At 28.2% G+C, this 27,864-nt stretch overlaps 2 protein-coding genes across 4 annotated transcripts; both read right to left on the bottom strand.

Moving 5' to 3' along the window:
- Positions 1-908: 908 nt before the first annotated feature.
- Positions 909-9,936, bottom strand: LOC105250698 (adenylate kinase isoenzyme 5). 2 transcript variants are annotated; one of them, XM_011256924.3, is made up of 12 exons: positions 9,697-9,936; positions 7,528-8,089; positions 4,690-4,857; positions 4,372-4,482; positions 3,993-4,135; positions 3,578-3,760; positions 3,289-3,411; positions 3,054-3,207; positions 2,651-2,919; positions 2,404-2,568; positions 1,795-2,068; positions 909-1,576 (listed from the first exon to the last, which is right to left on the bottom strand). In XM_011256924.3, the coding sequence occupies exons 2-12, from the start codon at positions 7,547-7,549 to the stop codon at positions 1,335-1,337; spliced, it is 1,854 nt and encodes a 617-aa protein (XP_011255226.1). In that variant the 5' UTR covers positions 7,550-8,089; positions 9,697-9,936; the 3' UTR covers positions 909-1,334. The 2 variants fall into 2 exon arrangements, with proteins under 2 accessions (XP_011255226.1, XP_011255227.1); XM_011256925.3 differs by having other exon boundaries at positions 7,528-8,082.
- Positions 9,937-16,232: 6,296 nt separating this feature from the next.
- Positions 16,233-27,581, bottom strand: LOC105250699 (ATP-citrate synthase). Of its 2 annotated transcripts, none has more exons than XM_011256926.3 (11): positions 27,454-27,581; positions 21,820-22,175; positions 20,704-20,897; positions 20,307-20,617; positions 19,899-20,217; positions 19,358-19,790; positions 18,940-19,265; positions 18,318-18,837; positions 17,261-17,566; positions 16,741-17,158; positions 16,233-16,616 (listed from the first exon to the last, which is right to left on the bottom strand). In XM_011256926.3, the coding sequence occupies exons 2-11, from the start codon at positions 22,159-22,161 to the stop codon at positions 16,525-16,527; spliced, it is 3,261 nt and encodes a 1,086-aa protein (XP_011255228.1). In that variant the 5' UTR covers positions 22,162-22,175; positions 27,454-27,581; the 3' UTR covers positions 16,233-16,524. The 2 variants fall into 2 exon arrangements, with proteins under 2 accessions (XP_011255228.1, XP_011255229.1); XM_011256927.3 differs by lacking the exon at positions 27,454-27,581 and adding an exon at positions 23,094-23,111.
- Positions 27,582-27,864: the final 283 nt, after the last annotated feature.

Below are 27,864 nucleotides of genomic sequence, written 5' to 3'. Positions count from 1 at the left end.
TTTATATATGTATGTACAAATCATCTTGCACATATATAGATTATTTCAGAAATAGATGGTTAAACTTAAAGAACGTTTTCTGTTTACTTTAAAGATGAGAAAAAAATCATTAAATATATATGTGTGTATGTGCGTGATAAAACGGATCAAATTCAGATTTTACAGAGCAGATGTTAAACATTAAATTGAGAAGAAATGCTTAGTTACTGAAAAATTATGTTGTGAGATTACAAAAAGTGATTTTTGATAAAACAAGTGATACTTTTATTTACGATGTAAATTATTCACATCATAAAAAAATTAGGATATTATTGCAACAGCATACTTCTGTGACTAAATCGAATCGAAAGGTCCTTTATCATTTCATCTAGCGAACAGTCATCGAGATATCGTGAGGTAAGAATTGCAAAATTTGGCGGCGCGGCGTATCAATATAATCTCTTTATAATATATTCGAAAGCCTAAAAATATTTCTTATGTAATAGGCTAACATGTTATAGGCTAACTCTTATAATTAGTTCATAAATTATAACAACGTTAACAATATTTATCTTATATAGATTTTTAAATCGATGTCATGATATATACCTGGGTTATAATATGTACCTAGATTTCTAAGTCTAAGTACATATATATAATACATACATACATATATATACAAACATACGTACATACGTACCCATTCATACGTAATATATATAAATCAGGGCAATACAAGCCGACAAGATTTAGGTGTCTGCTATATATCATACGCTTGAAATATATTAATTGCGATATTTAAATTTTATATTATAATACCTTAAGTAAAAAAAATGCAATACTGATTTGGATTCTTATTAGGATTCTCTTCAATAAAATGTTGACTAAAAATAATGAAGTAGCAGTTTATATTTTTAATGTTCAATTTATAAATCCTATTTTTTAATAGTTATGTGCTAATGATTTTCAACAAATACATCTATGCTTGCCAACTCGCATTGCCCAGTATATTTTTACTTAAAAGTTATGCATGTTTCGTATTTTCATTATTTCAAAATCGATTCTTGAGAAATCTTATCCTATTATAATACACATTTCTGATTATTTGGCTTTTTATATTTAACGGATGTACGTATCTATTAATCAAACTATCTAAATCATAGGTATTTATTCTAAGGCACCATATTATCAATATACTCGTCGGTGAAAGACGCGACTTGTGAGTATAACTATCAACAAAGTTGTCGATAGAATCGAAAGTCCCAAATCCGAGGCTCTTTCGTACAACATTAACAAGTGAAAAAAGTTTTCAATGATATTAAAAAAAAGATCTTGTAGAGGCTAGCATATCACGCTTACATGTGAAGGCTCTGCTGATAACCTTCGACTTCGTTGTACATTTTCTTGATGGGATCTTTTGGCAAATAATTATTGACCGCCGGCGCAACTTTATTGTTGCCAATGCCGTTGGTTAAATGCGCTGCGCCATTTTGCAGCATATGCACCGTTCCGTTTATAGCGCCGTTTTGATAAATATGACCGTTCTGCTGAATATGCTTCATATTATTCAATACGCCATTAGAGATGGCACCTACTCCTATAAACAGGATAAAATAAATATGAAAATATATTAGCGCTAAAATAAAAAGATGTGATTCATTTGTATACATATTAATGATTATTATTTATTGTTAAGATAAATTATTATTATTATACTTTGTAATGAAGAATATATAATATCACAAATCATTTTTTTCACGTCTCAGAGATAAATACGTTTATTTTACTTTATAAATTTATATTAGATAATTATACCTTGAGCAGTGATATCATTTATTTTTTTCGCTGCATCGATCCCGTTTCCAAAGTGATTAGACACGCCGTTGACCATCCGCTTAATAACATTGTTAGATGTGGCATGTTCGCTTTGATCGGTCACGGCGTGTATTCCGTTTGGGTGTCCGCTGATTGTTGATAAATCCGCATCATGAAGATTGTCCTCCTCTTTGCGACGTGTCCGATGCATCAATTGATATAACGCAGAGGCAAAATCCTGCTGCACGCTAGGCACATCTGTGTCTCCATCCACCTATCCGATAATAATCACACATTTTCTAAAAATCTAAGTTTATAATCTTATTAATCTTATAATAGCTATACCGGAGATAAATAATATTCTCCCTAATGAAAATATCTTTTTATAACAATTTACACAATGTTTTACGTCAATCGTTTTGTCGATAAAATATTACAACCCTATAAACACACAATATTCCTAGGATATTGTATAAATATTATTAACTGTTAATAATATTTTTTGTATAAATATTATTAACTGTTAATAATATTTATACAATATTTTAGGAATATTGTGTCTTATAGAGAAAGTATCGTTTTAATTTCATTAAAATTATTGATACGTACAATTATTAAACGATTGTCGTTGTCCAGTGTTTTCAACATGGGAAGGGACACCTCGCGAAAAAGCTCCAGTCTTTTCCTAAATGCCGAAACACTATCGTCCAGTCTTCCCCTCCCGAGTTGCAGCTTGGAGCAATCGAGTAGCACTAGCGGAGGCTCTTGTCCAAACTATTAATCATATTTATTTATCAATGCTAAGTGAAAATTATAATAAATTCGCCCTTTTAAGACATGAAATGATAAATTTTACCTTGCTTTCAAATTCTTGCACTTGATTCAAATCCCTAGGATATCCGTCCATGACAATACCATCCGTGTCTCGATTGAGAAAAATCTGTTGCTGCACAAGTTGCATCACAATCTCATGCGGTACCATTTCGCCCGAGACGATAGCATCGTTTACAGCCATATTCGACGATGCCATCGTTCTTAACAATTCCCCAATACTTATGTGTAGCCAGCCGGGCATATTGCGAACGGCTTGGGCGCAAAGAGCCGCCTTATTACTCCCCGGTCCACCTAACATATGATATGCATCAGGATAAGGAGCTTTACGATTAAAAAAAATAATAGAGGAAATAAAAAGAGAAAAACACCCTAACGATGCCTTATTTCCTATGATTTCGCGATCTTAATTTACATCAAATTATTACCTATCACCCAGATAAATGCTGGCAACCCCTTTCTCGGTTTATCAGCAGTTTTTAATGCCGCATTTATAGATAGAGGAGGCGGCGTCGTCGTACTGACTTGTTGCTTCGATAGCGGTGCACTCGTGATCGATTCTTTTCTTCTTTCCACTTCGACCTAAGAACAATGAAACAGTGAAATGTCAAGTTGTTAGTCGACAGAATCCGTCAAAGGATACTATAAAATTTTAATGCTTACCTCGGCTTCTAGAGATTGAGGTATATCTTGATCATGATTGTCGCCGCTTGACATGCCGAGAATTCTAAGGACGGCATCTCGAAAACTGACGTAAACCTCACTCGGATTACGTTCTCCATTTACCTGTATATAGAAAATTTTTATTTTCTATTTGAAATATATAACAAATATAAATGTGATAGAAAGAAGCAAAAATTTTTAATAATAATTCATAAATCAAAGATTATAAATTATATAACATCAAAAGAATTTGGAGTGATTATTAATAGCGAATTTTTTTTTGTTTTACCTCAAGTAACATTCCGCTTTGATCAAAGTATTCCGCGACCGGCATGACGTTCCTATAAAAATTATGTAACTCCATTCTAGCTAATCCGATAATGACGTGACCGAGTTGTGCGCCGAAATCAATTTGCCTCTCCAACACTTCTTGTCTCCACGATACAAGAATGACGCCATTGACGATTTTTATCTACAAATAATATTACATATATATTGATCTTTAAAATTTTATTAATAAACTGCTATTACTTGCTTTATTAATTGATGTTTTTTTTAATAATTTTTGTGCATAATTTATATTAGAGAAGATGTGACATAATTTAATAAATTATATTTATTATTAAATTAAATTTATATTAGGAGAGATTAGTTTTTTTGTTAAATTAATAAAAATATAAACCCATCAAAAATAAGATACTTACTTTTTCGGCATATTCCACCACGTCGCGCATATTTCGCGGATATCCGCTTACAAGAAAAACTTTGGCTCCTGGGGACATTTTCATCTCGAGCATGAGTACTTCTGTGACAGTCTTGCTACTAAGTTGTCCAAAATCCTGCATATCTATAATATAAATAGTTGAAATATATGACATTGCATGAATATAAATTCATTCATTTTTCCTCTCAAACAGTATTTACAAGATATGATGTCGAATCAAAATATCAAGAATAATTTATATGCTTTTAGAGAAACTACAACATATAATTTATACCGCACACACGTTCACATATGTGCATATATATGTATAATTCAATATTTACGATTATAAAATATGACTATGAAGGAAAATTACGAACCATTCCCTAGTGCATATTGTTGAAGAAGATCCATCATGTTGATATGCGTTATTCCCTTTTTCTCTTGTATCAAATTGTCGCAATATGTCACCTTACCACTACCGGGGCCGCCTGTACGAGATAATCGTAGAACATAGAGTATCGCAAAAAAATCATTTTGTAAATAATAATTAATTCTAAATTTTCAATGATATCAGATTCTTTCAAGCCATCTGGTCTCGTATAAAAATACAGATTCATAGAAACATCTTATGCGATATAGATCAATGTATCTCCAATTATAAAAGCGTAAAAAAAAGCAAAATGATTGATACGAACCAAGTACGAATATAACAGGAACTTTTGGTATTTCGAATTTAACTGGGCCAACATTTTGTTTCGGGAAATGTCCGTCTGGCGGAGTTGCCAAAAGACCAGCCTCGCCTCTCCATCTCCCTGTTCCTCGAGCATCGCTTTCCTCGAACACCTGCGATCCATTGTGCTGATCTGAAATATATTAAATTGTTATTTGATAAAAAAATATTATATCTACACACAAATGCACGATATTTTTTAACATAGAAATGTCGGCGTCTTTTGAATAATTTATTTATTTTAGAAAAAGAAAAATTCGCGACACCTCTTTTTAAAAAATTATTGCTGAAGTATCAATGTATCACATCTCTCTTTCATCTTAATCAATGAAAAACTTCGATAGATTTTTTTACAATTAGAAAAACCTTGATTACAATCTCAATTAATGTTAATTCTGTTTTCCTGTTTTCAATTATTACGACGAATGTATAAATAATAACAAGATGATAAAAATTTCAAGTTCGATTGAACAATTTACCAAAAAATCTAACTTTTTTCTCATTAGCATTCTACGATTATAAAGTTGGTATTATATTAACAATGCAAATGATAATAAATATTACTTTGCATTAATAAATATTTATTATGCATTTATTTTCTACTTATCATTGTCTATAAAGTAGCTGCTATATCGATAACATAACTTTAGTCTATATATTCGATTCGCATTTCTGTTGATTACGTTGCATGACAAAGCCAAAGATAAAAGTGGAAGTCATAACATAAAATATGTATTGTTGCATTTGAATACATTATTCATGTTTCATTCACGTGATGAATGTGACATCAAGTTAATCACTTCGATTTATAAGTCAAATATTTACAATCTTAAATTATCGTATATACTAATTCAGATTTATTTTTATCTATAAGAAAATTAGTCACTACTCGTAAAAGTATAATGTAAGTGAATTCTACAAAGAATCGAATTCTGATATATACTTCTACTTAAATAAAATTAAAAAATGTTAATTGATTTTCCTAGATATAGAAATTATTTAAAAAATATTAGTATATGTAAGAATCCAGTTGTTTTTCACAAATAAAGGTATTTCATATTATTTATATTCTATGATTTAAAAAAATGTTAGAATGTATAAATAGACAAATAAATGTATATTTTAATACAGTATTAATAATAATTAATAGTAGTAGAAATGTATTTTAATAGAGGAATTTTTATCGATTGTATTTGAAAATGAAAAAGGTTTAATAAAAAAATGAATAATTAAAATTTATATATAATTAATCCGAAAATATATGGAGAATTCATGGTATAATTTTATTTTATACCTCATATAGTAAAGAGAATAAAGATTTTTAAAAAATATCAGGAATTTGTATATCAAGTCTTTTATGTTAAATTTTTACGTTAAATCTTTACGTTAAATCTGTCTCTCGAAGAAACATTTATTGACTGTTAAAAGTAAATACATTTTAATGTAATAAAGAAAAGTTACTTAAAATTAATTATTATTGTTTATTATCGATCAAATGTGATTTTACTATTAGAAATTAAACAGGTCGAAGAATATAATCTTGGCTTTGTTACACAAACAAAAAAAATACTTGTAGAAATACACACTATTTTATATTTATTAATTATATATTGTATATATTGTATAAAGTATTATTATTATTATTTTAAAAAATTATATTATTTTTATAAATGTTTCTAACTATATTACACACACACACACACACATACACACACATATATATAAGCTTTTTATAATAATCTTTATTTCATTCTTTTAGAAATATTTTTTTTGCGTCAAAAATTATATATATATATATATATATATATATATATATATATGTTAACTTTTAAGTTGAATATTTTATTATATATTATGTTAATTGCAATATAAATATTCAATATATCCACTTTTCAAAGGATGTGTATAAATTAAAAATTTTTAATTTTGCATGCTGCTAATCCCTTTAGCACTTATTATAAAAAGCTCTATTATTCTACATCCATTTATTCTTTAATAACACTAATTAAACTATACACAGATGTATATGTTGTGAATTGAATCGTATGTAATTTCCTGATAAGTTTATTGCAATGGCGAGGAAAGACTTTCTGACGTACGACAATGTCACTTCTGCAATATCGATCGTAATAATATATTCGCGATAATCGTAAATGTTATTGTTGCGCGTTTCGTGTTCAAGTTTTTCGTATGTATTATGAAAAATCAGAATTTAGAATAGAGGATATTATTTGATTTCCGGGGAAAATATTCTTTTACTAGCTTATTTCTATTTCAGATGAAAGCGTTTTCAAAATTTTAAGATCAGGTATTTTTTTCAACAAAAACAAATTTATTTTTAAACAAATATTCATTTTCTTATATAAGTCAGTTGTCCCATTACTAAAAGTAGTAAGATTATAATATAAAAAAATATTATAATATTAAATCAATTTGCTAATTTATAATTTATTATATAATTTATTTATAATTATATAATATAATTGTATAATAATAAATTTATTTATTTATTTTGTTGTGTGACACGAAATACGTAATATTTTGACGTAACTTTATTTTTAATATTTTTATGTATAGAATAATAAATTAATTAATAAAGCCTTCTTTCCTCGAACAAAGCACTTAATATTTTTAAAATACTTATTAAATCAATTCGCGTAATTGTCAGTTCAAAGTTGAACTTTTGTTATATTATTTCATACATTAAAAGATTGAAATCTCAGATTATTCAACTATAGAAGTTCACCATGAAACAGAGATCGTTAACTTGCATACAGTAATAATTAGTTATTCATGTACTAACCAGTGTCAAGGCAGATGCCCATAGTAAGTCGTTCGAGGACTGGCACAATCCTTCCACGGCCATTTACATTCACATGCTTCTGGCAGATGATTTCATCCCTGCTTCAATACGTGAATTTTAAAGAATCATATGCAGCTTGTGACCTCACGAGACACTTTCACATTAGTGATAAGTATTCCGCGTTTTATCGCTCGACAGTTTTTTTAATCGATTTCTTGTAATCGAAAATTGCCCCGACAAATGCACACTTTTAATTATCTTATTGTTAGTTCGATCTGGTTTTATCCGTGGAATTTAATTTTCTTCGCTACAAAGCGACGTCCTAGTGACGGAGGCGTGTGCACTTGCCACGTGTTGATTCGCGTCGAATCTATTCGACGTAACTTCCTTAATAAACATTTGAGAATAAAACCAAGTAAAATCACTGTCCACATCGACGTTGCTTGTACTTTCGATGATTTACCCGACGAATCCACGACAAATTATTACATTCAGCTTCATTTCAAATATCATTTTATGTCATGCGCGACACTTGAACAAGAGAATAACGAGCACCTGAAAACTATATATCGTCAATTTTACAATATACTTTCGAAAAATTTTAACTTTAGAACGATAAATTAACATTTTACAACTATTGTTAAGTATCAGAAGAAAAGAAAAGAAAGAAAAAATATCATTTCAAACAAATCTGAACAAATTAACATGAATAAAATATTGAATGTGTATCTAATTAGAAGAATATTTTTGTAAAATTATTGTAATATAATAAATTAATCAGTAATAAAAAACTTTTTTTTTAGAACAAAATCAGATAATTATATATTAAATTTTTAAAATCGTTTTTAAAAAAGAAAGAAAAGTATGAACAAAAAGTATGTGAGAAAAAAAAGAATTGTATTTTCTAATGTTTCTAATGTTTTGAATGTCATCATTTCTGTTCATCATTTATATTTTGAATACGTCGTTAGAACAAATTTTACTTATAAGATTTGTAGCGAAAAATGAAATAAATTATACGTATTCTTTTTGAATAATGTTAACAAATCTTTTCATGAAAAAATTCTTACTTATCTCATTACTAATATATTGACAAAGTTCTAAAAGCTCAAATTATTATTATACAAATTTCTAATAAATACAGAAATTAATTAACATTATATTTAATCAGAGCTGTATGATAATCATTAAAAAATTAATCATTACTAATCATTACCAATACTTTTAATGAAAATGTGTTAAAATCGTAATTATCATATGTATATACGCGCACGTGTGTAAAAAAGATATTGATAAATTTATATAATGTGATGAAATAGAAAGACGTTTCGATGCAAAGCTCATTAATATTGCAATCAAGAGTCTATGTCATTATAGGAAAAAGTTAGATGGTTGCGTTTCGATGTCATTTAGAAGTTGAAAATATGAAATTATACCTAGCTTTACAGAGTATTTAATAATAATAATTTCATGTATTGATGCAAGAAATTATTTTATAAAGAAAACAGATTGAAGAATATATATATATATATATATATATATATATATATATATCAACACATGACATTATTAAATACTATGTAGAGTTAAGTATAATTCCATATTTTCAACTTCTAAATGACATCGAAGCGCAATCATCTTCCATCTAACTTTTTCCTATAATAACATAGACTCTTGATTGCAATGTTAATGGGCTTTGCATCGAGGCATCTTTCTATTTCATCACATTATATAAATTTGTTAATATCTTTTCCACACACGTGCAGCTATGCACACAATAGTTACGATTTTAATACTAATCTAAAAGAAGAAGAAAATTGTTCGTTCAAACACTTCCTATGTTTTTAACTTGAATTATCTCTCAAAATTTATGTCGCATTTTTTATTGATCTCACTCCTCATCTAAATCTAAATAATATGTTGTTACATTGCACATCGTGATTACGTTAAATAGCGTAATTCCTAAAAAACTTTCGGTTTCTACATAAAACACATCCTATGTAAAAACTTTCGATTTTTACACAGAACGCATACTATATTAAACTCTCCGAAGTAAAATCTTTCATCGCATTAATTCCAAGGACACAAACCGAATAGGTATCGAACAGTAGTTTAGCATGAGCGCGGGAATTTGCAAAATTGTAAGATGATGACTTTCGATCAAATTACCTTACAGGTGCAAATGCGATTATATCGAGACCGAGATAAATGGGACGCCGAAAACTTTCGAGTTCAACGATCGATCTCTCATCGATGAGGATAAATTCACACGTTTCGACTCGAAGGATTGGAGAACACACTTGAGCTTCCCGGAAGGACCGGCTTTGCGTCGCGCACGACTACACGAACGACTATGAGTCACGATGCTTTTGTGCAACCGAGTTTTTACGCCCTTAGCTTTCTTATACAATGCGCACGATAATGCTATAATGATTTGTCAGGAACGAATAGAGGTCGTGCTCGAATGGTAAGAACCACTTGTCGTCATGGATACAGCGCAAGCGCCCGATTCTTTTATACCCTCGTGCATGTACTTTGCATATAGTCGGAATAATGGACGTGCGAATACGTGTGAGTGAAGTCACATGTACATATGCGCGATGGGGTGTAATGTGGAGGGTTCAATGTCAAGTTCCCTGCCGGCGCGACTGTTCTCGAAGCGGGGGTTCGATGAGCAAGTAGTCAGGCGAGGGCGGAACGCGAACAATAATGCGTTCAAATATCATTTGCTTAAATTTCATCGACTAGAAAACTGTAAGATATGAGAATATGACATGAAAGAGAGGCATTAAAAGAAAAAGACAAAGCTTTTATTATTTATTCTCACTCTTATGTTTCTTCTTCGAATTCTTGTATATATAATCCTTCGTATTTGTCTTCTCCTAGTTTAGATTCAATCAACATGAAATAATAAACAACGCAAAATGTATAATCTTTAACAACAATTTTGACAAATTTTAACAAATAAAGTAACTTATGAAAATTTTCGTTGGAAAGCATTCAATAGAAATAGATCACTTTCTGATGTTATTCATGTACAGCAGAATAGGTACTCTTCTGTAGTAAAATTGTTAATATGCACTTATATTTTCGTGGGATCTGTCAGAATAGCGACAGCTGCGATACCTTTTCAGTACATTACACAGGAATAAGAACGTGTTAGGCATTTAACGCACAAGGCTAATACGAAATTTATGATCTCGTTTTCGATCGAAGGAGGAATATATAAGAACCATAACAAGAAGACATTCGCAGTATAAAACGAGTTTAGGAACGTCTAAATTCTATGTATATGCTTCTATCTGCACTTTTTCTATACTCGAGAATTAGCTATAGACATGTACTCGAATGTTCTAACTCGAATTATCATAATGTATTATCGATGCACATGCTCTTTCTGTAATAAAAATTTGACAAAAAAATTACAACGCAATTCCAGGAGCTATAATTCTTCGCTAACTTTATGAATTGTTTTATATCTTATTTGAATAAATATTTTATCACATTGTATAGATTTTCCACTATCTTTTTCATACACGTGTGTATATATATATAATTATATACGATAATTACACGATTTTAATATTAATATAAAAAAAGAAGAAAAAGCTTTTCTCCTACAAACTCACAGTTTCTATTAAATTTATGTAGCATCTTTTTATTGATATCTCTCCATTTAAATCTAACTAAATAATATATTGCATTGCATTACGTCAAATAATGTAATTTTAGACATTAAAACAAAATTATAGTTTTCTTTTTAATTTAAAAAAATGAGATAATTGAAATATTTTTAATCTCAGCGTTATTTTATTACAATTTAATTTTTTCAGGAGTTACGCCGAGCAAAGCGCAATCGCATTTTCTTTTTCTATTCTTTTATTAAAACTAATAATTTTTTTTATATAAGATAAATCATGTATTTATCCTATAATGTATAAGAACATTAAGGTAAATTGAATAATTTATAAGATATTTCATATATTCTATATCAGTAAACATTCAATCTTCATATCAATCATGATAAGTATGACATGAAGATTTAACATTTGATTATTAATATATTTTATCTTACCATTTCAATAATTTCGATTCGTATTTTCACATTCTACATAAAATTTAATTAATGCAAACTCAATGAATCAGGATAATGCAATAAAAAACCCAATAAAATTATTAATATTCTTTGGATATTTATGCTTATGACAGTAGATATTCGATTCTTCGATCGAAGACTGACATATAAAATAGTATATGCTGTATGATATCCATTATTTATTTTCCATAAATAATAGATAGCATCAATACATATAAATAATAATGTCTTGATAAGACATTTTTCTAATTTTGTTAGTAAATAAATACTAACCCGAATTATGCAAAAGGCCGAAAGACATATTAAAGATGAATTAACGATAAGGAAATGTCTTTAAATCTTTTTTAAACGTCTTTTATATGGATATGGAATGTCTACGAAGTTAATATACTCTTTTTTACTAAAATAATACATTATTTAATTTTTACTTTTTCATTTAACTGACTTTCTAAAAATTATTCATTAAAGTAATATTCATTTATTTAAATGAATCACAATATTTAATATTTAATATCAATTTTTTTTTAGGATTTTGATTATTCTAATAATATTAATTATATTATTAAATTTTTACAAATGTAATTACATCCTTAAAAATGTAAATATAATAGCATGTGTATAACATAAATATAACATAAAATCATATTGACATGATATAATTTTATAATAGATTATCATGATAAAAGTAATTAATGAAGATATAAAGAACCTATGTAATTCGGTAGCAAGTAAAAATTAATAAAAATAAATACTAAACTAATAAAGATAAACAATAAAACAAAATTTATGGCTATGAGTATGCGGAATTAGAAAAGACATTAAAAATAATATTAAATATTAAAATTGATAAAGAATAAATTCAACAAATAAATAAAATAAAATATTTGAATGGATTATAAAAAAAGTATTTTAATTTAAAAAAATATATATATGTGTGTGTAAAAAAATGAATCACAGAAAATATATTTTCTTAGAAAAAAAAAAGTTGGTCGCTCGCTCTCTCTTTCTCTCTTTGTTTTTTCACCAGAGAGAAAAAGAGAAAGAAAAAGATAATATGAGCTTTTTATATGATACTTTTTATAGGATAATATTTTATATTTTTTCTATATGTTCATAAAAATTGCTTTAATGATTTAATGAATAATTTTATGTAATGTTTTATAGAAGTTCTACACATGTAAATATTAGAAGCCAAATAAATTTTATGCAAAGTCACAGATCTTATATTTTACGCCCACATAAATTGCTTTTTTCATCACACACAACAAAATCACAATATTTGCAATATAGATAAAAAATTAAATCGAATTATTATATAAAATGCGATTTTAAATAATTATCACATTTTTTAATAAAATAAAGTAAATATTTAATAAAGTAAAAAATTTCTAACTTTCTAACGCAATTAAATTATGAAATATCAATTTTATATTACAAAAGCATATATATACATAGTGTAATTTTCAAGGTATCACTTTAACATAAAGTTCGTTGGTAATATAACTCCGATCGACTTATCATGAATATTTAATAATACCTGTTATCGGTTCCGTTTCAAGAAATTATATCCTTATTGTATAAAGCCATCTAACCCACTTTACCCGCTCTAACCGTTTTACTGAATGTATAAAAACGTATGTCGATTTAATTGGATTTTAACGAGAAATTGATGTCTCACGACTATTTAAAATGACACAATACTTTCTTCCAAATGATACAACTCACATTTTTTATTTATTTGATCTCGACGATTGCAACTTAGTCATTGTGTTTATAAAAAATAAGCAATGACAATCTACAATATTTTTGCAAAGAACAAAAGATACTCTGCACAAAAGATTTTTCAGATAATATAAATATCAAATATCAAAAAGTAAAATTTTTATTAATAATAAAAACAATAAGATTCTATTAAATTACTAGTAACATTTTAAACAAGAGATGCAAAAGTAATATTTATTCTTCCGTCTTTTTTTCATAAAAAAGAAAAACTTATTCGCCTTTAAAAGCGCTCATATAAATTCTTAATGGAAATGATTCCTTAAATAAATATACATCAAATATTTGTTTCTTTTGTTTTAATTTGTAACGATAATGATGATGATTTATTAAATATTAAGTTACTGTAGTGTATGTACAAGCATACAGGATAAATTATTTCGACGAACTGACATACAGCTGATTCAATCTCATGAAGTCTTGCATAATTCCATCTTGTCAAATTAGAAGTGATGTGACCGCATTTTCGTATATTATATATGATATTTATTTTGATAATGCGATTCACAGGAATTTGTATGTGCATATGCAATTTATACATATATTGTTTTGCCAATTATGAATCGAATTAAAATAAAATAATAAATTATAATTATATCTAATATTTCTCGTATATGTTCATTAAAATATTAAATAAGAGTTAAATGAAAAAAACATTTAAAAAATTAGATTGTTTTACAACTTACACAAACTATAAAATTGGAAGATTTAGATATTTAGATATATAGTTTTATGTTCAAAATTGTCCAAATCGGAATTGAAAAAGCAATGCCTAATATATATATATATATATATATATATATATATATATATATATATATATATATATATATTGTTCTGTCCTTGTGCATTACTCATCAATGTCAAGTAAAGACAGAACGATATTGAGTAGAATCAACTTTAAGTTGTTCCTAGTTAGACATATTACATAATTTATCTAATGTACAATAACTGTGATTATATATATAATATACGCGACATAGTGCCTTTTATATCAGGTCTGTGAATATCTAGTTTTAGTCACGTTACACACCGATTCCATGAATAGAAAGAATAAAATTTGCAAGATGCAGCATTGCATTTGACATTATGTAAAAATATCCGCAAAATCGATGATGAATTTTAGATTTCTTCTTCAAGGAAAAACTCAAGATGGAAAGAAGGGTTTAGTTCCGAAATTTTAAAATAATATTGAGGAAAATGTTGAATTTCCATAAATTATGATTGCAAGAGGAAAGTTCACATAATATTCCTGAGACAGAATTTTCTAAGTAATCTCGATATATGACGAATTGCTCAAAAAATTACCGAACAAGATTATTATTAAAAGATAAAGAATACACAAATTTAAAAAAATAATAGAAATGTTATAGAAAATAGAGCAAGAATAAAATCCATTTTTCAATTTTTATGTCAAAATTTATGGTGTTACAGTAAAAAAACAAGGAATTTGACTTTTAGAGAGTTGTAAAATTTCTTTTATGACGATTTCGTCCTAAAAAATAATTTAATACGCTTATGTTACGCTTATCGTAAAATATAACAATTTCAAAACTTTACTATATTTCACTATATTTCTACTGTAAGTTAAATTTAATTTACTTATATATTTCTTATAATTTTAATCTTGAATTCAATAGCAAATTAATTTGCAAATAAAATTTTGAATTTTGAATTAAAAAACATTTTATCTCGTACAAATATATTATTATAACTTTTCTGTTGCTCTCTAAAAGTTAAAAATATTACTTTAAATAAAAACTTGAGCAGAATACACACACACATTCATAAATATATATTTACTATCTTTTTTTATAATCCATATTAGAATTGTGTACAGAAGAAAGACAAAGATTAGTAATTTTATAATAAAAATTCATACCTGACGATTAATGCTGAAAAAATTTTAATAAGTTTTTAAATAAATTATTACACCAATTTTGTATCTATAAGCACAAAAATGCACGTTGGAATGTAATAATTTGGAATATAATATTGGAATATAACATAATTTGTCTGCATAAACATTGATTTATAAAATTGAATTAAAAAGTTGTAATTATACAACATATAGTCGTTTAATGTTTTCTTGTAATGTTTCTGATTTGTAATTTTTTAGTTAAGAGTAATTAATCATTGTTACAATATTTTAATTATAATTAATAAAAAGATTGAAATTAATAGATAATTATATATAAAACGTTATATAATACAAACATTTGTATAAGAGAATAAATTAAATTTAGGAGCAATTTTATTTTAAAAAAATGATATAATGTTTTTCAGTGCACTAAAGTGATGTGCAATCTAATTCTGCGTATACTGATTTCAATTGATCGGTTAATCGATCGCAACGATAGATCGACCATTAATGTATTCTTCTCAATGACGTATATAAGTAGATCAAGTACTCATATAGTTTGTAGGAGGAGGGTGAAGCCAGACATTGATATTTAAGAAAGAGAACGTTGAATGGCCTCTATGCTTTCTCTTTCGCGGATCTGGACGCGAACATTTAGTTTCAATAGTATATGAGCGCGTCAAAAAATACATATATACATATGTAAAGAAAAACATTGCAGACCATATAACAAAAAAAGAAAAAAATGGTTAGAAAAAAAAGAAGACCTTTAGTAAGCAAATTTTAAAAAATGCTATATATAAGATGTCATAATTAATCAGCAAGATATGTGATACCATTTATATAAGATATTAAACTAAATAAATATTATATTTATTGTTTAATATCTCTATCTCTACTGTAATCATGTGTATATTGCATAAAAATAATACTAATATCAATAACGTATCAAAATAAAAGTGGAATCATATAAATTAAAATTTATATGATTCCACTTTTATTTATATATTATCTATATAGCTTTTGACAGTTTTAGAATAGTCTTCTTATATGATAGAAAAAGGAAACAGATGCTCTTCAATATTCTTACTTTGACTCAAACTGCCAATTTTCGGCTTCACTTCCTTCTGAGAATGCTTGAGTTAGTTACATACGTCATTGATTCTTCTATATTTCAATCATTTATCTTCAAAATGATTTTCAAACTAAGTGATTAACAATAAAACGTTAAGCACTATATATTACGCGTTTCATAGAGTTTTCAATTATATTGTTCAGGTAGTACATAAGAAATATCATCCCACGGATGGCGATAAAGGCCTTGCTTTAATCTTCTCTGATCCATATAATGACCTAAAAAAAACTTGTATGTGAATATTTACATTATCTCTTTATGTAATAAAGCGTATATATGCGTATTAAGATAACATAAATGTAAATGCATATAATTAACATAAATATACATATATAATCGTACCAATAAATCCTATACTTCGACCAAGGATGAAAAGGCTATTTATGGCACCTATTTCAATATATTCTTGGGCCTCTTCTCTTGTAAAACTACCACTGTTCCGTAACATATCGACGAAGGCGCTGGCGATAATTCCATCCACATTAAGAATTAAATTAGGCTTTTTGCTGGTCGTTATTTTCTCAACCTCCAAGGCATATTCGACTAAAGGTTTCGCCGGAAAATTCTCCAATACAAACTCCTTGATAAGCTTGACGCGCATATCTGGATTGTTAATTGACTTGACACGGTGACCAATACCCATAATTAGCTTGCCCTTTTTACGTGTGTTATTCACAAATTCTTGCGGATGTAAACCAGCGTCGTATGCCTCAGAAAACATGCGAGCCGCACCGTCTAAGGCACCACCAAAACGATCGCCCTATAAATTAATATCTTTTTTGGAATCCGACTATCTTTCGGAGAGAAATCTCTGGAATACATTCCCCTTTGTTGAATTTATCTTTCTTTACTCTCTACTTACGATTGTCAAAAGTCCGGAAACAAGAGAGCTGACCAAATCTTTTCCAGCGCGTGCGCAAACGATAGTATTGTGAGCTCCAGAAACAGCCGGACCATGATCAGCTGTGAGCATCAATGACATTTCAAGAAATTTACAATAGGTTGGAGGTAAACAACGTTGAAACCATAAAAGTGACACGACGCCGCCAATGCCCACATTTTGTTTCAGCACCTCAGTTACAGGCATACCGGCGTACAATAATTCTTGTCCACGTTCGTCGCAAATAGATGTCATGAACGATGCAGGTTTACGTATTAAACCAAGTTCCTATTTTTTATGATATATATATATATATATATATATATAAATATTACATATACATAATGATTTAAAAGATGATAATTCAAAAAATGATAATTATACACGGGGCCGTTACGAGGCAGTACGCAGCATACGCTCCAGCGTAGGGCGCAAGTTTTGGAGGGGCGCAAAATTTGGAAGAACGGACCATGCACTCCGTGAAAAAAAAAAAAAATTTGCGTTCTTCCAAATTTTGCGCCCCTCCAAAACTTGTGCCCTACGCTGGAGCGTATGCTGCGTACTGTCTCGTAACGGCTTCGATTATACATGTAAAAATATATGTGTAAAAACAAACTCAACTACAAACTTGCTATAACAAATTTTAATCAAATAATATGATAATTTTAAAATATGCAAATATCGTATCACATATTGAAAAAAAAATTAATTGATCGGGGGCAAATATTATTTATTCCATTTTGTCGAAAAAAAGAAAAACACATTTCTTTAGTACACATAAATTAGCTTTATAAATTTTATATCATGTCTCTCTCTCTCTCTCTCTCTCTCTCTCTCTCTCTCTCTCTCTCTCTCTCTCTCTCTCTCTCTCTCTCTCTCTCTCTCTCTCTCTCTCTCTCTCTCTCTCTCTCTCTCTCTCTCTCTCTCTCTCTCTCTCTCTCTCTCTCTCTCTCTCTCTCTCTCTCTCTCTGTCTTGATAACGAAAATAGATATCACATATAAGGTTATAAATATAAAATATAATACAGATAAAACTTACCCTAGCCCAATTATAGTCCATTGGTACTGTTGGCGGTGGAACTTCGGGTTTCGGCACCACTGTGCCATCGTTTACCAGCTTTTCATAAACACTTTGTATGAGATCGCCGAGAGTGTCGAAGCTGTCTGGAACGTAAGCGCCAGCGGCCTTTAGCGCCGCATTTTTCGCGGAAGCTGTTTCAAGATTGGAATGCGCAATCGAGCCAGCATGGCCAAACTGCACTTCGGAATTGAACATACTGGCACAAGTACCAATGCACCAAGCCACTAACGGTTTCGTGATTTTGCCGCTTTTTAATGCTTCGCATACTTCGTATTCTTCAATGCCGCCAACTTCTCCGAGCAGTACGATCAGTTCAGCTTCTGGATTATTTTGATAACGCATTATATGATCCATAAAAGTAGTTCCCGGATACCGATCACCACCGATAGCGACACCCTCCAGTACGCCATTGGAAGCCTTTGAGATTATGTTATTTAATTCGTTTGACATACCACCAGAACGAGAAACGTAAGCGACGCTGAAAATAACGTTCTTCGTGAGTCGACGTTATTTTTACCATTGTTATTAACCAATCGACTTTCATACGAAAATTGTTGTCGTCTACATTACGATATATTACCTGCCAGGTCTATATAATTTGCTATGCAGAATATTATCCATCATTCCCCCGGTATTACCAATCTTAAAGCAACCTGGTTTCACACCTCCCACAGTTGCCGGTCCGATTATAGTTACGTTTCTTCGTTGTGCCGCTAAGATCAATTTTCTAGTCATATTTTCTGGAATACCTTCCGCAATTATCGCGATTGCCCTGATTTGTGGAAACTGCAACGTTTCCATGGTGCTTTCGTAGGCGGATCTTAAAGAGGCAAATGTGACCATTACATCCGCATCCACGTGCTTAGCCATAGCATCTTTCATTTGTTTATAAACAGGGATAAGGACCTATTTAAAAAAGATAAAACAATATAATTATCAATATTTTATTCTTATAAATGTTTTAAATATATACTTTTTTTTCTTTATTCAGAACTTACCTCCTTATGGCCCCAATAAAATTTTTGCTTGTGATCACCAGTGAATGGATAAACGATAGCAGCGACAGATGGCTCAAATCTTCGACAAACAAAATCAAAATCCAACATACTCTGTACAGCTCTTGTCTGCATACCCCAGATGATAGATTTTGTTTTATTGCTGAAAAGTTGTTTGTCACCATTGTCTGAATCAACTGCATCAGCAGCTGTTAATTTAGGTTGTTCTAATGGCGATTTGTTTTTGGACGGTGTAGATGATGGTCCGACATCCTGTCCGGAAGGCAAGAGAAAGTTTGCAGTTGAGAATTCTTGAGCTTCTGGATCGGGAATCGGTTTTTTTCCTAATGCCATAGCGCATATAGCTGTCATATGTGTTTCGGGACCGAATACATGAACGGGAATTCCTAGACGTCTACCAACTTCCCGTATTATTCTATCAGAAATAATATTCTTTTAAAAATATTTTTTTTTATATAATAATACTATACAATATAATAGTACTTCTTTTATTGATCACATATAAAAAGTTTTTCTTCTTCACCTTAAGCCTTCCTGATAATTAGGTCCGGCTCTTCTTACAAAAATTCTTATATCATGTTCCACCAGTTTAGGCTGATATTCCTGAAGAGCCTTAACAATACCTTTAAATGTTGCAGCTACATTAGTAAAGTTAGCAATTCCACCTCCTATAATGAGCACTTTTCCATTAGAATGCTTTGTCTTCGTCATCAAACTCAGGATGGTTTTTGCATATTCGTAAGTTTGCTGTTCACTTGGTGCACCAGAATATTCGCCATAATTAGCCAATTCATCTGCTGCACCCAAGTCGCAAATTGTATCGGAATATATTACAGACGCACCTGTAAGATTCCATTATAAAATAGTATTTTAATATATAAATAAGCCACGAAAGAATAACACAATTTATTATATGTGAATATCTACTGACCACCACCAGCAACCATTGTCCATATACGGCCATTTGGATTAAGAATTGTCAATTTTAAACTGGCACCCGACTTGGCATCCAAATCAGCTATATAAGCTTCTTCTGGATAAGCATCTCTTCCAAATGGCGGTGGATAATCAATTTCACCCCAATCTGGTTTACATATGAAATCTGCCGTAGTGTCCAATTTAGCTGCGAGATCGAGTATATAGATCGCAGAATCCGTTACTACCAACGGATTGATCTCCATGTATGTGAAATATAAATTAACATAAAGCTTATAAAGAGATTCTATAAATTCAGCAATCATCCTGTATTAGAAAAAAAACGTACATAAACAAAAATATAATCTATATATATATAATCTAAACTTACAATAATCATAATGTATCATTACACTTTTTTATCGTCCGCCACATTGACCAGAAGTTTATTAATCAATATAGATCGATCAGGCAATTCGCCGCCAACTGGTATGTCTAATTTCAAAGCTTTAGCATCAACATCTCCAATATCAACACCTCCTTGATGGTGAAATAGTATTGTATCAGCTTTGCGATGAGAATAAATACAGATATAAACTTCCTCTTCCTATAACATAAATATATATAATATACTAAATGCTACAAAAATAGCTTAATATATAAAATTACACACACACACATACATCCATTTTTAGCATACTTGAGACATGTGCATCAAACCATTAAAAAATCACCTTTCGAAAAAAAATATTGTACAAAAGAATGTTTTATATACATTATTACATACGTATTTTACGTATTTATATATTACATATTTTATTGATTGAATCTGTTTTTCCTCTATGAAACCGATGATATAAAAAAAATTTTCACCACAATATATAAGAGAATAAAAAAATTATATATACCATAAATTCTTATTCATTATCATCATCATTATTAAAAATATTATATCTAATAAAGTACAATATTATACTACATATTTTACACGAATATATACTTATGTACTTTGATATTCCCATAAGATATTTTGATTTTGATTATCCTATTTTCAAATAAAATGTTTCTAAAATCATAATATGATTGCATATCAATACAAATGAATTAAAAATAACAAAAATTTAATATAAAAAAATTGTGCGCTGTTAATCTTTATTATTATATTATATTTTAATTATTTATATAAAACATTTGAACATTTTAATAATAATTTTTATTTATATAACTATCGCGACGTTATTCTTGGCATAGCAGCAGCAAAATGCTTTTTATTCAATTTTTTATTCTTTTTCTATTTAATGTATGTATTATGTAAATATATTAACATTTTATAATGTGATTTCTCAAAGTTTTTCGAGTATATAGATCGCAAAGTCCGTTTCTACCAACGGATTGATATCCATGTATGTGAAATATAAATTAACATAAAGCTTATAAAGAGATTCTATAAATTCAGCAATCATCCTGTATTAGAAAAAAACATACATAAACATTTAAAATAAAGAAACAACAATACAAAAAATTCTTACCGGTTTGTGCGATACAAATGGTTCGATTATGAATGTTTTTAACTTTCCAGTTGCCTTGCCGACGCGTTGCTCCTTATTCATACGTTGCTCAACCCATTTTTGTACCGTAGGTAAATCTGCATTCACTTTGATTAATCCGAGCTTTCCTCGACGCTTAATTAATTGATCCGGTTTTACGACTAATTTCTCCGTCTTGAGCCATGGATATTCGTTGGCGATATCGATCCAATTTGTATCTCCCGTAATAGGTACGAATCTAGATTTCGCTACTTTTGTTCCAGAAGAAAGCTTACGATTAATTAAATCTTTCCCAGTCGCTTCGCGAATTGCCTTTGCTGCCATTTTTTTTACAATTCCTGTCAACAGATCAAAATAAATAGATTTGTAATATTATTATTCGTACATAGAATAATTCAATATGTTAAATAATACACGAGGATATAAAAGATAATTTATTCATAAAAAAATTTGTTTTTATGAAAAAAGACTCGCTCAGCAATAAAGATTATTAATGTTAATAATAAAGATTATTCAAATCAATACACTATATATATATATATATATATATATATATATATATAAATTTTTATTATATAAATATTATATACTAATATATGCTCTCGTACATGAGAGAGAGAGAGAGAGAGAGTTTTCAATCTTTCAATCTATTATAATTCTCAAACGATAAAATTAATATTTAATAATTAATGTATATTTTTTTATAAATATTATACAATATTTATAAAAAATATACATTGATTATTAAATATTAATATTAATACTAATAAAAAAATTATTAATTATTATGAATTATTATTAATATAATATCTTTAATATATATATTTTTAAATAATTTAGATTTTAATATTGGAAAATGTGATTAAAAAATACTTAAATTATGTTATCTTTTTCGCTCGTAATTATATCACCTTCTTGCGTAATTATATCACTAATTATATCACGTGATTATATCACAACACATCATTTAATTAGTAATTTAATTTAACGTATACGTACATTTAATAATATTTCTTTGTGATAAATGCAGACAATTTATCGTTTGAGAATTATAATAGATTGAGAGATTGGAAACTCTCTCTCTCTCATGTACGAGAGCATGTATTAGTATATATTTTATTATGAACAAATGCATTCTATGTATTGATCTTAAGAGAAGATTTTCAAAACTGAAATTGCATGGAATACAGATAAACAACTCCTATGGTTAGTTTTTGTATTAAAATTTTTGCGATAGAAAATGAATGTTTCTGTACCTGTAAAAACGTTTGATTTTACGTGGAGTCAATGTTCTTACGAGTCACTCGCGACAGTTAACTGTGAAACTATGAACTTTCAACGTGATCACGCGCGATATGTAATACTGCCATATTACCGCATGATATCGCGAGATATCGTATGATTTTACGAAGACTCTTTTTATGATGTATTTTGTATCTCATTCTTTCTCTCATTCTCCCCCTCGCTTGCTTATAATTTATCACGTACATATATATATACGTTCAAACATACATGCATATATAGCTTACTGATATAACATAAAATATAGCACAAAAAGAGAACTATGATATCATTATATCTTTTCTGTGACCCGCTATAAAAAATGTATGATCGCAGTGATATTTAATCATGTGACTAATAGCGTGACATAATTTCAATTAATATTAAAACCAATTAATTAATATCTTTAATAAATTACTTTGACGTGATTATTAATATAAGTCTCCGTGGGTTTATTTCTGGCTAACATATGGAAGGAGGGGGACATTTTTTTCATAGCTTTACATCTTAAAATGTAAATTTTGGAATAATACATAAATCGCGAATAATATATAAACTATTATAAATCAAAGTAAATTTTAATGTACTTCTCCTTTCTTCCAATATTCTTGATTCTGACATATATATAATTCATATATATAACTCTGAGTAATCTTCGAAAGATTTTTAAAGATAAAATTATTTATATAAAATTAAAGATAAAATTATTTATATAAAATATTATATAAAATTGAAACATCAAGGTAATTTGAAGGAAGGAATATACCAATGTAAAAATTTGTTAAAGTATTTTTCCCTTAATTCTTTTATTTTTTTCATTAAACATTTACAAATTATTAAGATATAAAAAAATATTTCTTTTCGTTAGAAATATATAAAAAATATATGTATATATATGAATATGTGAAAAATATATGAAAAACTGATGTATTATTTAAATTAAAACTTAAACCATTTGAAAATTTATTTAAATTTCAATAATTTTATATTTATATATTACTTTATTTTACTATTATTACTTTCTTTTATTTTAACTAACAAAACTATTTGTTTAACCTAAAATATCGTTAAAAATAATTATGTACATGAATAATTATTATTCATGTACATAATTATTTTTAACGATATTTTAGGTTAAACAAATAGTTTTGTTAGTTAAAATAAAAGAAAGTGGTTCAGAATAAAGAAATCATAAGAATTTTTTGGTCAAAATCTAAGAGATTTATTTCCTACATTTTTACATAAATTTTGGAAAAAACTTTATTTCGGTTAAAAGCAAAAAATATCGATTATATAGAAGGATAAGAAAGTGTGCATATCGAGAAAAAAATTGATAAAGATGTCTATACACGAGTTTTATACGAGTTTCTTGAATCTTTTATTTTGAAATAATTTTATCAATACTTGTACTTTTTAGCATAATTGCTTGAATAAAATTAAACCTATTTTCGTGGATAGACTCACAATTATTTTCCAATCATTATTGTACTACGAATCCGTTTGGCATTCTCTCGAAACCATATAATTACCTAATAATATGCAGATACTGCTTTTGAGTTAAAAATTCGCGGAAGAAATTGATTATGAATAATTAATTATTGAAGCGTGAAACATTAATAATACCGTTAGCAATTTATGAATCGAAAGAATCCACCTGTTCGTTATTCGTATTCTCAACAACGGAAAGACAGTCGTAACAAAAAAGACAATCAGCTATATACATAAAATATATTAATTACAATTACATTTTATTTATTGTTTATCGTCACGTAATTTCACCAGAACAAAATGCAGATTCTTTTGTTTGCATACGATTATCATATAATGTACACGTAACTTCTTTTATGCACGTTTTTTTTTTGTGTCACTAATATATTATACAAGGTCGTTGCATATCATGGTTGATAGTAAATGATAGCAAAAGGCTATTGATAAAATGCGACAAATGCCAAATAACATTTTAGTATCGAAATATTCAATAATTTTATCGTCGTTAATTGTAGATTTTTTTATCGTTAATTTAAACATCCAAATTTTCTTTTAACACACAACGAAAAGAAAAAAAAACAAAAGTTTTTCATAGAAAATTACAAATCCCTGTCTGCCTGTCCCTCGAAATTCCCCGTCTGTTCATTTACGATGCGAAAAAATGCGACTCAATCAAACAACATTGATACTATAATAACTTATTTATCTTTATTTGTTTTCTATAGATAAAGATTAATTGATTTGAAAATAAGTAATAAATAAAGCCTGCACACTTAATGTGAAACATTAATTCAATTATGTGTGAAAAAATATACTATCACACACACAGTATTTCGAAGATATATAAAAGATATATGATTTCGATTATTCTGATTCACTCGTTTTATCTACTACTCTATAATAATTTTTTCAATGTTTATTAATTTATTAAATGTTTCTTAAGCAATCTTTATAAGTATAAGCAATCTTTATAAGTGTAAGCAATCTTTATTAAGTGTTTCCTGTTCTCATATATATCAATTGAAGACTGAGCATATTTTTACGATGAATAGAAGTTGTACCGAATAAGCAATTCTCCGAAACTATTTGGCTTTTAAAACATCAATTAAAATGTTTGTTCGATGACGTAATTTAACGTTGTTTTTTCTATATAGTTAAAATATGTTAAAAACTCCGTATATAACATGTGTTCTATTTCTAGACATTAAAAGATTCAAATTTTGTTTATATAAATTTATCTTTATAAAATTATAAATCTGTGTGTGTGTGTATATATATGTATAAAAAATTAAAACAAAAGCAAAACAATCTTTCAATATTATCTAGTTATGAAACTAAAGAAAGATAAGAAACGTGTCGTCCGATTGTGAAATAAAAAACTAAAACGTCTCTTTTTTTTGACGCGTTGCATCTTTAATGATTCTTGCTTGCATAATTGAAACTGTGGAACGTGTATTGGTACGTAAATGATTAGCATTTCAAATAGTATGATAAAATATGATAAACTATGAGTAGAAATTTTTTAGTTTTATTATTAAGAATTCTTAAACGGAGGAAATATATTGTATGTACTTAGCGAATAAACTAATATTAACATTGTTAAAGAGAGAACTTTAAATCCAATATTATATCCACAATTCTTTTCGTCAAGTTTTCATAAGTTTTTTATACGTTTTACTTAACAGTATGTTCTATTTATTACAAAAAACTACTTATTGTAAAAATTTTTTTTTAATTACAATAAATTATTAGTGTCATTTCAATCATTCAAAGAGCATTATTTTAATTATATTTAGTTTCATTGGAAAATAAATTGATAATAAATCCAAAAGAAACTTTCGATCATCACCAAAATTGAAAATTCGATATACTGAAAAATTAAATCCTGTAAAATAAAACACATATTTTCTTTATTCCAATATCAATCAGGATCAAATATCTTCGCTATTTTACAATTTCACTATGATTTTCACTCTTCTTTTAATAACATGGGGATATAAATGTTATACAATGCCCTGCCTTTCACCCACTTTCTCTAACGTGATCACGTGGTCATCATGCAAATGAGTAGGAAAATAACTGAAAGATAGAGAGGAAAGAATCTTGATTTACGAAAAAGTAGAGAAAATAGAGAACTCGAGAATAGAAAAACAGCTGATTCACAGAGGGAACTCGAAAATAAAAAAATAATAGAAAAAGAATATATCAGTAATAAATATGGAATTGATAAAATGTTTTCGAAATTCTTAGAAAACATCAGAAAAACATAATTAAAGTATTTATATAAATAATATTTTGACGCATGCACGCACACACACACGTACAGATATCGTAACCATAAGATTTGCATATTTGTACATATACTATATTATTATACATATACTATATATATATATATATATATATATATATATATATATATATATATAATCTTTGACAGCTATATGTATAATATAATCGATATCGCGATGTTGGACATTAATATACACAAGATATTTTTATTCAAATTTTTCAGTTTTTTTCGCTATAATATTTTTTAAATATTACAAGCCTGTTAAACTTTTACATATTATATTTAAAATATTTATTCGCCGGTAATTTATATGAATGATCCTGATGTCATTTCGTGCATTATAAATATAGTATATTCTTGAATGAAAGACGACATAATTATATCGTACGATTGGCGGAACGAAAGCGTAAGTAGCGAGTAGAGACAGGTTTAATAAAAATTCATTATAGCACTGAACGTAGAAGAGGTTAGAAGCTTAAGTTACTCGATATATAACAGATTTAGATATATTATTTCCTTCGTCAATTAATTGTTTTAACGAACGAATTACTTACAAGTCACAAATGGCACTGCCGGCTTTATAAACGTCGAAACTTTGGCAGATCTTGAAGAATTTCGAGTAATACGAACGTATGTCCACTTACTCGCACTGCCACGAAAAGATTACATCGAGATTCTCTTCCCGAGTTCCCGACTCCGTCAAGAAATATTGCCATAATACCGGAACGAAATATAACTTTGGAACTTGGTTTCCTGCGAGTGGAATAAAAACGAACCAAGCAACATTATAACTTGCATCAACGTCACAAATAATCGGTATAATGCAATTAAAATACCTATGAAGAAAGTGATAAAAATTTTAATTTTATTCAAAAAAAGCATCTATTGTAAAAATATCAGATTTCACGCTCTCACGTTGGCCATGGATGCCATTATCGTAACGAATAACTGTGACGTCACGAGCG

Source organism: Camponotus floridanus, unplaced genomic scaffold (assembly GCF_003227725.1).
Source record: "Camponotus floridanus strain SB8 unplaced genomic scaffold, Cflo_v7.5 scaffold23, whole genome shotgun sequence".
Taxonomy (NCBI): domain Eukaryota; kingdom Metazoa; phylum Arthropoda; class Insecta; order Hymenoptera; family Formicidae; genus Camponotus; species Camponotus floridanus.
Note: the sequence above shows the minus strand (reverse complement) of the source record. Positions and strands in the feature narration are given on the sequence as shown.

Excerpts from the sequence above, each read along its gene's own strand:
- LOC105250699 (XM_011256926.3), bottom strand. The coding sequence starts at position 22,161 with ATGGCAGCAAAGGCAATTCGCGAAGCGACTGGGAAAGATTTAATTAAT. Across the intron at positions 20,898-21,819 it reads CATTTGTATCGCACAAACCG|GAAGAGGAAGTTTATATCTG; the intron begins GTAAGAATTTTT and ends TTTATGTTATAG. Across the intron at positions 17,159-17,260 it reads TTTCCGGACTTTTGACAATC|GGCGATCGTTTTGGTGGTGC; the intron begins GTAAGTAGAGAG and ends ATTAATTTATAG.
- LOC105250698 (XM_011256924.3), bottom strand. The coding sequence starts at position 7,549 with ATGGGCATCTGCCTTGACACTG. Across the intron at positions 3,412-3,577 it reads AAAGCGGAATGTTACTTGAG|GTAAATGGAGAACGTAATCC; the intron begins GTAAAACAAAAA and ends TTCTATATACAG. Across the intron at positions 2,069-2,403 it reads ACGACAATCGTTTAATAATT|GTGGATGGAGACACAGATGT; the intron begins GTACGTATCAAT and ends ATTATCGGATAG.